Source organism: Pelophylax lessonae (assembly GCF_965119305.1).
Source record: "Pelophylax lessonae genome assembly, chromosome: 1".
Classification (NCBI taxonomy): Eukaryota; Metazoa; Chordata; class Amphibia; order Anura; family Ranidae; genus Pelophylax; species Pelophylax lessonae.
In genome coordinates, this window is record NC_138768.1 from 687,734,504 (window position 1) to 687,747,233 (window position 12,730).

Sequence of the window (12,730 nt, forward strand, 5' to 3'; positions counted from 1 at the left end):
GAAGTGAGAGGATATACCCTCTGGGACTGCCCCTAGGGTGTGGCCAGAACGTTTTCTTTCCTGTCTAGTCCTACTCCTGTAGAGGGCAGTATAACCCGAGTTGTTAGTAATCAACGAGGACTACGTCTGTCAATGAGCTTAAGAGAAAAGGATTTTACGGTAAGATTTTACAAAAATCCATTTTTATGCATTTTTTCATGACATGCTTATTTAGAATTGCTCTGGTTTTATGACAAACTTTTAACTTTTTCTATGATAAACAAAATCTTTATGTGGTGGAATTCTGTAATTTCCTATATTTATGCTTTATGTGAGCTGTGGGATAATTTGATCTGTGGTACTTCTCTCTTAGTGGCATCTCTCAGAATTTGAGTAGAACTATGACTACTATGGTAACTGGAGATTGGCTTTAAAAGAGAAACTCAGGATTTAAAAAAAAAAAAACTATACTCACCTTGGTGGATGCAGCATCAATCCGATGCTGCATCTGTCCCCTTCCTACTCTGCAGTGAGAATTGAGTTATCAAACACCGCTGATCACTCAGTTTTCCCCCTCCACTCTGAGCAGAGTGCCGTGACTGTCAGTCTCCGGCTCTCTGCTCTCCCATCCAAGGGTGGGAAGTGAAGGGAGTGGGAAGGGCTGGCTCAGGCTCTCAGCGGATTACTGAGTGGCTGAGTCAGGTGCGGGTCCAGGCATCTGAGTGGATCCTGACCATATGGTCGGGATCTTTCCAGAGTCTGGACCTGATGAATGATGTCAGCCGTTAATCGGCTGGAAACAGGTCACAAGTGTGCAAAACGATCTGCACTCCTGTGATCCATAGAAGTATGACCTAAAGAGCTTTGCCCACACTTCTTTAAACTGTAATGTTAACCAAGACAATCCTTTAGAATTGCAGCTTATGGGCTCTTTCACACGGCCGCTCCGCTGTTTTTCTCCGCTGCGGGACTTTTTTTTTTTTTTTTTTCTTCACGGAGCGGATGACATTTGTGTCATCCGCTCCGTATGTCCGCATATCATCCCATCCGTTTGCGGATGACATGCGGACATAATGTAAGTCTATGGGCATTGCGGATGTCAGCGGATGACACCGCTGACATCCGATTTTCCTTCCTTTCCGTTTTTTGAACGGAGGAAAAATAGGGTTCTGTTCCGTTCCAAAAAACGGAACAGAACTGAAAGGAAGAAAATCGGATGTCAGCGGATGGTATTCCGCTGACATCCGCAATGCCATTGACTTACATTATGTCCGCAAATCATCCACAAAATAGGATGATTTGCGGACATACGGAGCGCCCGTGTGAAAGAGCCCTATGAATCTACCCTTTTTCATGTATTTGCCATTCATTATTTATTTGTAATCCTAATGTGTTGCTTTTAATACACTAAACAATTGTATCTATTTAAAAAATAGTATTTACATATTTATAATTTTTTTCTCTTTATAAAGGGTAAAAAACGAAAAAGCCTTACGACTAAGTATTATTGGTGAGTACAACCTCCCAAACATGTATGTTGATGTACTATTAGAGTTTCCAGAATAAATCGTATATATTGAGTAATGTATAATCGAATGTAAATTGTAGGAATTTACAGAAGCCATATGAATTCATAAGACCCCAGGCTAAGGTCAGTGGGTTTCCTAGGTGTAAATAGTAATGTGCTTAATAACCTTAGCAGGTAGGATGTTACTCCGGCTCCGCCAAAATTCACACAGGTTAGAAGACCCAGATAAAATGTAACAGCCACAGTCTGACAGATAATGAAGGTCACGTATGGTGACAACCATTACTAAATAGGAATATGAACTTGCAGGCAAGCCTAGCCTTGGGCATCAATACCCAAAGCAATGCTCATTTTGAAAAGCTTGGTCAACTTTCTGACCAATGATTTTGGAAAAGGTGAGTAAGGTTTTTTGGGAGGAGCAAAATTGTGACCGTTATAAGGGCTAAGTAAACCATTTTACAGGTATCGGACTGTGTATAAAAAAATATTCTGATGTTTAGAATGTGTTTTTTTTTTTTTTTTTTATATGCGTATAACTTAGGCCCTTTACAATGTTGAACTATTTGGGAGCTATTTATCCACTTGCACATGCTATTATGGAGGTCATGCTCTTAAACTCACTTGATCTTGGTAAAGGCATTCCCAAATGCATGTTTAACCACTTCAATACAGGGCACTTTCACCCAGGCCAATTTCCAGCTTTAAGCGCTGTTGCATTTTGAATGACAATTGCGCGCTCATGCAACACTATACCTAAACCAAATTTGGCATTTTTTCCCACAAATAGAGCTTTCTTTTGGTGGTATTTGATCACCGCAAGGTTTTTTCTTTTTTGTTAAAAAAATTAAAAAAATACCAAAAAGTTTGGAAAAAAAAAAAAAAAATGTTTTGTTTGTTATACAATTTTGTAAAAAGGGAGGTTTTTTACTGCACTGATGAGCACTGATGATGTGGCGGCACTGATGGGGTGGCACTAATATGCGGCACTGATAGGCGGCACTGCTGGACACTGATAGGTGCCACTGATGGGCGGCACTGATGGGCACTGATAGGCGGCACTGGTGGGCAATAATGGGCACTGGTGGGGAGGGCACTGGCGGGCTCCCTGAGCCCTGATTGCCATCCCTGGTGGCCATGGTGGGCATCCCTGGGGTCATGGGTGGGCATCACTGGTGGTTCTAGTGGCACCCCCCCAAGGGTCTGTACTGGTAATCAATGCTCTCAATGCCGGGCACAAACTAAGGAAAGCCGATCAACGGCTCTTCCTGTGTACTATGTGACCAGCTGTGATTGGACACAGCTGGTCACATGGTAAAGAGCCTACGGAAGTGGTTAAAGAAGAACTCTAGCTTTTCCTCCCCAAAACAACGAATGCATTGTACATGTAAATGAATTGCAACCCCACTGTCAGTTTGCATTTAACTTGCCTCCTTTAGCTGTATACAGCAAGTTTCTGTGTCTGTGATGTCATTCCTCCTCCTGGTTTGAATTCAAAGTTCTCTGACTTCCTGTTTACTTCCTTTCCCAGTCCTGAAACTACACGTCCCATGATCCTTTGAATCTCTGTAGTTTCAGGACCAGCTGCTTGTATCATTTCTGGGAGTGGATGTGGGTGGGTCCTAGGTTTACTATCAGTGTTTCTGGCCTTTATGTGGGTGGCCACAGGTGTAAATGTTTTGTGACTGGGCAGGATTGAGTGATAATTATGTATTCAATTCCACCCACCATCAGAGCTGTGAAAGCAGTTTCATCACTTGCGGAGTCTGAAAGACTACAACGGAGATTGTTACAGGCTCTGGACACTGCAGGAAGTGGCTGTGGAAGGGACAGAGACTATAAGTAGGCTACACGGTGTCGCATGTCACAAAGCCGCAACTAAACCCAGAAATCAGGGGATCTGCTGACAACAGAGCAACATGATATAGAGGTAGGATTTATGCTGGGATTGAGCATTCCATTCAGTTCTATTGAAAAGGAAGTTGGAGTTCAGCTTTAAGTAGCATTTGCTACTTCTCCCAATCACCAGTGTCCCTTTGATAAATGCTATTATATTGTGACTATTGCTGGGGTTTATATGACAAAATCTCAGCATTGGGAGCAGATTCATAAGACAGGGTATGGCGTTTTTCTCTTGTACTTTCTCCTCGATTTGTTAATTGTATTCTGCTGCTACATGCACTTAGTGTGAAGGCAAATTGCTGAATACACAGATGAAGTCCACAAAAGAGGGCGGTTTTACCTGCCAAAGGATATGTATACCTGTCAATCCAGTCTTAAGATTTACACAGCTCTGCTATACAACACAGCCCTGTCTAGCAAGACAAAAGATCTGATTTTTCTCTACTGTAGTTTAGGCCTAAAGAGAGCAGATATCTGTAAAGCTTTATTTTAGGTCCGAATGGCAGCTGGGGAATCTAAAATTGCATGTAGTATTTATGCCAGATACTCCTGTCGGCCTTGAGCTTTGGGTGCTAACGCTGAACATTCTAGCTACTGTAAAGTGAAGGGTTGTGTCGTTTCCTCCCCCCACTTCTTTTGTTTTTTAACAAAATATCTTGTAATCTTTTCACTGAGTACAAAGTGTTCTGTGAATGATCAAGGTGAAAGTAGGGGATAAACCACTGGATCTCTCCTCATCCATTGACAGAACACCACAGAACACCTTGTATTCAGTTAAAAGAATACAAAGCTGTTTGTGAATCAACAAGGAGAGAGAAAAGGGGAGAGTGAGCAACACTGTACACTAGCTGGGACTGTCAGTTCTAGTGCTGGAACAAGAGCATCCTTTTTCAACCAGGGTGCCTTCAGATTTTCTTGATGGGTGCCTGAAATGCCCAAAAATGGTATACGAGCCAGAAGGTGGATGACGCCTGCCTTTTAGTTACACAAAGCCTCAGGTTTTCATTGTGCACTACTAAAACCTTCAAGCTGCCAATATCCCAAACAACCAATGATATCCTCAGTTGATCAGGAGGATGTCGGGCACCTGCACAGCATCCTTGTTTGTCCCTCCCCTGCTCTTCAGTGCTGGGGTCACATTAGCTGAGTGAGGCAGAGAACCTGACAGAGAAAGAAACATTGAAATACTAGTCAGTACCAGTGATCGAAGGGGAGTTTGCTTTAGAAGAGGGGTCACCAAACTGCGGCCCCTGGGCCGGATGTGGCCCTCTGCTTGCCTTCATGCCCTTGGGGCCCTGATACGATGCACTAGTCCTTCCACTGTCACCAAAGATGGGGCACTATTCCTGCATCTGACACCAATGATGTAATTCTTTTTACTCCCACTGACCACCAAGCCTATAGCATTGTTTACTCCCACCAAATGCCAGGCCATTTTCTACTCCCGCTGGACACTGCCCCCACCCCCTAATATTTGAAGGGCAGTACACTGGCCCTTTGTTTCGAAAGTTTGCATACTACTTTAGAAGAATAAATCCTCTCTCTAATGTAGGGTGCCCTACATTTGTGGGTGTTGCTGCATTATATAAAACTATTTGTTTTGTTTTTTACATTTTAGAATGGGGTGCGTTGAGCTTTTAAAGGGTGTCTTGACTGGAAAAAGGTTGAGAAACACTGGTGTTAAGAATCTGGTATAAATAATTAGTATTTTTACAGATAACCGCTCCTAACCAAGCAAAATAAAAAGAAAGCACTTTATTTACTGGCATTCCCCTTTAACTCTTGCTTTGTTACTGCAAAGTCAGAGGCCAAGTATATTGCTTGGCAATCTGACATCAGCTGTAAGTTGTGCCTCTCAATGACGTTTGCAAATTTGTAATAGCTGTATGAGATTCAAGGCTAGTCACAACTGTTGCCATGGTTCCATTATTTTAAATGTTACTTATGTGCACACTTTAAAATGTCAGTTATGGGTTTTGTCATTAATGTTGGGAGGGGGACTGTGGTTACTCTTTTTATACAAATTAAATCATTTTTATATTAAAATTCAGTTGTTCTTCAAATTCTATATAAACATTTAGAAGAAGAAGTATAATTTTCACGCTGCTGTGAGATGCAAAAGGAATAAAACCTATGCATCGCAGCCAAGTGTGCATCGTAAAATGACTTTCTCCCTGCAGAGATGATTAATGCATTATATGAGTGTAGTTAACGAAGTCTAAAGACAAAGCAGAACAAAACTGAAAAAGGCTCTTTAGACACATCATTTGTGTGACCTTAAACTTTCAGCAGACAAGCTACTTTCATGATGGAACATAGTTAAGAATTGCAGTTCAAAAAATCTGATCCCGAACATAAATCCTACCAGGAATACTGGGACAGCAATTATTACTTTCTTGGGAAGCTAACCAAAAATCCTGTTATTGTCAGCGGCATGCTGGATAGTGTTCTTGAACATTTTCCTTCAGGCAGAGCTTATTATATTTTATCTTCACTGCTGCCTTTACAATGTGTCTGTTACCATTTACTTAAAAAAAAGAAATCTGATCTAATTAAATAGTTGCATACTTTTTTAAAGTAAAACAAAGTGATACATTTACAGTCTTTCTGTTTTGGCCCCATCTGCACTTGCGAATGAAGCTGTTAGCGTTTACATTCGGTATACATAGTAGGGGTTACTAGTGCTGTTTTTGTAAAACTGCCAGCCTCAAATTTAAGTCCCAAGGACACAATGGTGGCTTCACAGGCGGAAGCAAATGTAACATTCCCGGACGAAAGTCTGAACCAACGAATAGGAAGCGATCTGTTCTTGGAAGAAAACCCATACGGCTGAAGTTTGCCCTTTAATAGTGCTCAAGGCTAATTTCATATCTACCCCTGCTGGAAAGATAGAATTCTCCCAATTGTATATTTGCAGGGATGCCATTTCCTGGCTTCACACCAGGCAATGTAGGATTTCTAGACCCTGTAATAAATTTCCTAGCGTTTATCAGAGTATGAACTGCAGGGCCAGATACTCCCTGCTCCTTCAAGATTAAGGCTTCAATAGCTAAGTCTTCAAATTTAGAGGCTGTACAGCAGGGTGGAATATCAGACCTTGAGAGATAGGTCCAGACGCAGTGGAAGAGCCCAAGTCCTCGTCACTGCCAACCTTTGGATTTGTGCATACCAAACCCTCCTCGGCCATGCCGGAGCTACCAGAATTACTGGTTTCCACTCTAGCTGGATCCTGCGCAACAGACGTGGTATCGGCTGCACTGGATGAAAGGCATAAATCAGGGAATACTCCTCCCTAGGAGTCACCAAAGCATCCACTCCGACAGCGAGTGGATCCCTGGTCCTGAACACAAATCTCTTCAACTTGTTGTTGAACCTGGATGCCAACAGATCTATGTCTGGGACCCCCCAGCATAGGCAGATTGATTGAAAAATCTCGGGATGCAAGGACCATTCCCCCGAAAAAACATCTGTTGACGGCTCAAAAAAATCTGCCTGCCAGTTCTCTATTCTTGGAGTAAAAACTGCTGTCAGGCATGGCACCGACTTCTCTGCCCAAGATAGGATGATATCCACCTCTTTCTGGGCTGACTGACTCTTTGTGCCTCCTTGATGGTTGAAATAAGCCATGGCATTGTCGGATTGCACCCTGACAAGGTGACCCCGAAGTCTGGGCGTCCAAACCCGACTGACTGCTCAGATTTCCATGTTGATGGGGAGATGTCTCTCTACCCAAGACCATTTCCCCTGGACAGTGGCTTCCTCCAGATCCACTCCCCAGCCAGAGAGACAGGCATTTGTATTGACCACTTTCCAGGTCACTGGAAGAAAGGATTTTCCCCTGCTCCAGTTATCTGGTCAAATTGGACTCTGACGTACTCTTGGTACCAGAGACATGGAACAGTCCAGAGACTGAACCCTTCTAGTCCATTTAGACAGAATTTTGTTCTGTAAGGGTCTGGCATGGAATGGAGTATAGGGAATTGCCTCGAATGCGGACACCATCTTCCCTAGTAACATCATGCAAAGACGTATAGAAGGATATCTCAGCCTTACTACGGACCAAGCCAGATCCTTCAGGTCTGTGACCCTACTTGTTGGCAAGAATATCTTTGCCTATACCGTGTCCACAAGAAGACCCAGATATTCCAGACACTGGACCGGCTGTAATGCTGACTTTGCTAAGTTCAGTATCTAACCCAGACGTTCCATGAACTGTACTGTCTGGAGGACATTTTGGCTTGGAGCCGAAGCCGATTGATCTATTAGTAATCGGACAGATATCCTATTACAGATATCCCTTGGAACCTAAGAACAGCCAATGCTGGAGCTAGGATCTTTGTGAACACTCTTGGAGCTGTAGCTAATCCAAAGGGCAGGGCCACAAACTGAAAATGACGGTATTCTATTGCAAAGCATAAAAACCTTTGATGAGCCTGGAATATAGGCACGTGAAGATATACATCCTTGATGTCTATGGATGCTAGAAATTCCTCTCCCTGCAGGGAGGCTATGACTGAACGAATTTACTCCATACGGAAAGTATGAACGTTCAGAAACTGATTTAGAGTTTTGAGATCCAGAATAGGTCTCACATCCCCGCTTGGTTTGGGGATTATCAACTAGTTTGAATAAAAACTCCTGAAACTGTTCGTTCTCCGGAACCTCCATTCTCACTCTGAGCCCTCAGCTGGTCCAATGCCAGAAAGAGACATTTTTAGGGGATCTGTCAGTTTACTTGACCTATAAACCGAGGAAAGGGGAACACCCGAAATTCCAGTTTGTACCTCTGCCAAATTGGTGGGGATAATCCAGTTGTCTTGGATCGATTCCACCCAAACCTTTGAGAACTGCAGCAGCGTTCCCTCCACCCAAGGGAGTGGGGGCACCCCTTCACAGGGTAGTCTTAGACGAAGACTTGGCTGATCTCTGGGCCCAGGGCTTTTTCTGACCCGGTCCTGAAGGCTTGGTTCCGGACCCAGATGGTTGAGGCTGTCGCCCCCATCTGGATTTAGAAGCACTGGTAGTATGAATGCGGGGGATCTTAAAGAAGGACGCTTGCTCTTCCTTTTTACCGGTAGCAACGTACTCTTCCCTCCCAAGATCTTTTGGATATACTTATCCAGACCATCACCAAAAAGGCGTTCTCCCTGAAAAGGGAAGCCAGACAGTAACTTTTTACATGGTAATTCCATCAGAGCAGCTCCTGATATTTGCCTTATGGAGTCCGTAAAAGCACTCACTGTGAAACATAAAGTGCGAGGTAGCTCTGACAGACCTTCCACAGACTCTTCTTGAGAAGGAACTGTCTTGGACACCTGCTTCATACGGTCTTTTAAAGACTGACAAACTCCTATGGCCGCTACTGCTGGTTGTATGGCAGACCCTGCAACGGCAAAGGAGGCTTTCAATAAAGATAACAACTTCTTATCTGCTGCATCTTTAAAAACCTGGGCATTATCCACAAGGCAGGTAAACTCTTGTTAACCGAAGAAATGGCAGCATCCACAGTGGGTATATTCCATTTCCTAGTAAACTTTTTTTCCATAGGGTACAATAGTGAAAAACTTTTAAGAGGAACAAAAAATCCTATCAGGATGGTCCCAATCATTATACATTTCTTGCTCCATGAGCGGATGTATGGAAAACATCTGAGGACTATGAGGAGGGTGCAATGAGCCTAAAGAGGAAAAGGAGACTTCAGCGGTCTCTAAGGGAGGAAATCTGTGTCCAGACCAGACTATTTTAGTAAGAGACTGAACCAACAATCTCTTGGTTTGAGAGGCTGACGGAGACTCCTCTGATACTGACTCCCCAGAAGTGGAAACCTTCTATACTCTATAGGGTCATTATCAGCTACTTCCACATCCTCTGCCCAATCCTGAACTGAAATTTAGGGGGTAGCTCAGGTGAGGGGAATCTATCACGTTTCTTCCCTCTTTTTGATGCTGCAATCATGTCAGCAATCTTACCCTCAAGGCTGGCTAATGCTGATGCCAAATTGTCCTTAGTGACGTTGGTTGCGGCAGAAGCACCTGGGGTAGCTACTATGCCTGACAACCATAATGGCGCAGATTGGCTAGTCGCCTCTGGCTGGCTGTTCAGGGGGAGTAGAGACAGAGGAAGCACGGCTAGGACCTTTGAGGCCTGAACGTGGCATCACAGTGCCCCTTTCAACTGTCCCCCCCCCCCCAGCCCTCTTTGGGGCAGACATTGCTTTATAGCAAAACAAACTTGAGGTACTAACTTCAGTGTACCCAAAGCTTGTGCCAAGCGTATGCAGCATATCACACACAGCACTGATTAAGCCAAGATACAGGACCAGTTTGTGCCAGTAATCCTACACCCACAGTGACTCGTGCAACCCAGCTGCTGCTGCTCTGTGTCCCTTTCAGCCTCAGCAGAGGCTAGCGCATTGGAAACAGTTCCTCTAAATCGCGCCCATTTATGGTACTGCGCATGCATGGCGTGCTATGTGGCGTCCACGTGCATACCAATTGCGGTCAAACACGCCCTCCATGCGGCGTACACCTGTACTTAAAGGCGAAGATCCTCGCACGTGCGAGTAGGCCTTCGCCACAGATACGCTATCAAGGGAGGAAAAAAACATGCGGTCGCTTATGCGCCAAGGCGAAAACGGCAACCACATGGGGTGAGAACAGCTTAGGCTGAATTTTGTTTGTCACAACTGATACCTTTCAAGTGATCAGCCCAGGGCAAGAAAACAGTGTGATAACAATAGGCAAAGAAATAATGTTTAAACAAACTTAGCCTCATCCCACAACAGCACAAGCTCCTATAATCACAATTGATCTAATTGGCACATTTAATCCCAAAGGAAAAGCCAGAGCTTTCAACAAGATGTATTTTGCACAGCTTAACATCCATAGTTTCATGCACACCTTGGTTTGTCACAGCCAATACCTTTTCAGGTAATCAGCACAGGGTGAAAACAGGGTGTCAGAAAAGCAAGCACAGAAATAATGCTTAACAAGATGTATTTTGCCTAGGCTTAACATCCATAGTCTCATGCAGAGACTCACATGGCACTCGGTCTCTGTTATCTTTAAAGGGAACAGTGCATAAAATATTTACAATCTGCAATTATACCAGCAATTTTTACCTTCAAGGTTTGCTGCATGTGTAAATATTTTAAATTGGACTCCCCAGTCCTGCTGCAGGATTCTGTATGAAACAGGAATCAAATCTTCACCCATCACAGCAAGCTCTGTCTTGGCAACCTTCAAGGGCTGGGTCCCCTTGTTTTAGAGGGGCCATGACCTTGGACCTGTAGCGCACCCTGCACGAAGCGCCTTTGGGGTTTGGTATTCCAAGGGTCCGAATCCCAGGGTCCAGCGCCTAAAAAGGACAGCTTTACAGGCAAAACCTTGTTTCTTTATCGTTCATTGACGGACTCAGTCTTTGATCTTCATATCAGTAGTTTATACTGCCCCCTACAGGAGTAGGACACTAGGCAGAAAAAAGTTCTGGCCATGCCTATGGGCAGTCCCAGGGGGTATACCCTCTCTCCCTGCTATAGGATGTCAGTTTTAATATGCCTAGTCAGGAGTAAGGACCTAGGTTTTTGCTGGGATCTCTGATGCTGGCAAAAGTTTTTTTCTAGATAGTTTTTTCAAGTTAGCTTTTTCTCCAGATTTTTTTCCTGTGAGATCTACAAGCAACTAAGCCGGATCTGGGCGATGGGCTGGATATATAGATCCAGTGGTCACTACAGCCGGCCAGCGAGCGCGCACAGACTTCATCTCTGCACTAGGTCGGCTGCGACATAGTCCCACCGGACGGGGACTGGCCCCGCGAGTTAAACATCTCGCCAGGTCACATACGACCGGGTCTAGGCCCGAGTCGCGATTCCTATTGGCTGACAGCCACTCCCACTTCGGCAGAGAGGGGTTCTGTCAGGAGATGGCACCAGCCTGTTCCTGGTATAGTTAGTAAATGTTCCCCCCTTTCCCTGGCGGATTTTGGGGTGGACACGGGCCTCTCCCCAGGATGGTTGGACCCTCACAACCACGGGTTCCCCTCTGTTCTGTCACGCGCCGCTCCCACCCCCCCCCTACTGGGGCTATGAGATGTGTGTAACTAATCCTGGGGGCTGGGACCGAGCTTCAGGCCAATGATGCGGGGGGGGGGGGTGTCGCTGGCGACAGATGAACGAACGATCGTGCGGGGGGTTTTACCTTTGACTCCCAGGTCCCTCTTTCCCGTCTATCCCATCCAGGAGGCTGGGGGAATGCCCTCGTGGGGCCCCCACACGGGGCCGCCATTTTCTTGTAGCCCATGTGCTCTGCAAGATTCAACGGCCATATTGGTACACCCGGTGGCCATTTTGTGGTGGATTTCTAGTGAGAATCACTGGCGGCCATGTTCTGGGAGTTCCTAATGGTGTTTTTTCTGGTGGTGGAGCCCCTCCCTATACCCTAGTGCTGACACTCAGATCTTTCTCTGAGGATCGAGATCGCTGCAGGCACGTGCTGTGCAGACTTTCTGGGCCTTTTCTGTGCATCTTTGGTGAAGGGTGGTGAGTCTGGGGGGTCTCTCTCTCTCTCTCTCTCTCTCTCTTTGCTGGGGATCTTCAGTGCGCTCTGCCTGACCTGTTGGCGCTGTAGCGCGGTGGGACGTTCTTGGGGAAAAAAAAAAATTTCAAATTTTTGCTGACAGTTTCCACTGGTGCAACATGGACCCTGCAGAACAAGTGTCCCCAACCTCTGACCCCCTCAAGGAGGTCGCAGGTCCCTCCGTATCCCAGCTGTCCATAGATGCACTTTCAGTGGTCCTGGAATCCTTTGTGTCCCGGATGGAGGTGGCCTTTGAAGGGCGAGGTGCCAAAAAATGCCCTCCGCCTACCCCTGCCTCATCTGATGTCAGATTCTGAATCTGATTCAGCCACCGCAGATGCGGGTTTCCCTGCCGTGTCTACTACCTTGCGCCCTGTCTCCTCTGATAGTGAGGATGACATCTCTATCTCTACCACTGTGCAAGAAAAGGCGCTGGTGGACACACTGGTTGTATCTGTGCGTGAAACCCTAAAAATGGAGGACGCAGCTGCGACTGCGAAAGAGAGGCGCAGGTTATGTTTGGCACTCACAAGCCATCCAGAGCGGCAAAGGTTTTTTCGGTTTCCCGCGTATTTTTACAACGTGCTCAAAAAAGAATGGGACTGCCCAAAGTGTTCCCCTGGGGTGCCTAAGCGGATTGCTAGACGCTACCCTTTTGAAGAGTCCCTTATAAAGAAGTGGACTGTGCCACCTACGGTGGACCCTCCGGTCTCAAGATTGAATAAGGCTACCATGATTCCAGTGAAGCATT

At 45.4% G+C, this 12,730-nt stretch overlaps 1 protein-coding gene across 1 annotated transcript in view; it reads left to right on the forward strand.

The window, feature by feature from the left end:
• Window positions 1-12,730, forward strand: part of TMA16 (translation machinery associated 16 homolog) — a gene marked incomplete at its 5' end in the record, with an annotated part of 113,646 nt that overhangs the window by 10,889 nt on the left and 90,027 nt on the right. Inside the window, one exon of the mRNA XM_082249123.1 lies at window positions 1,452-1,489. Coding sequence (XP_082105249.1) covers window positions 1,452-1,489 — 38 coding nt within the window. The remainder of the gene's footprint in view (window positions 1-1,451; window positions 1,490-12,730) is intronic.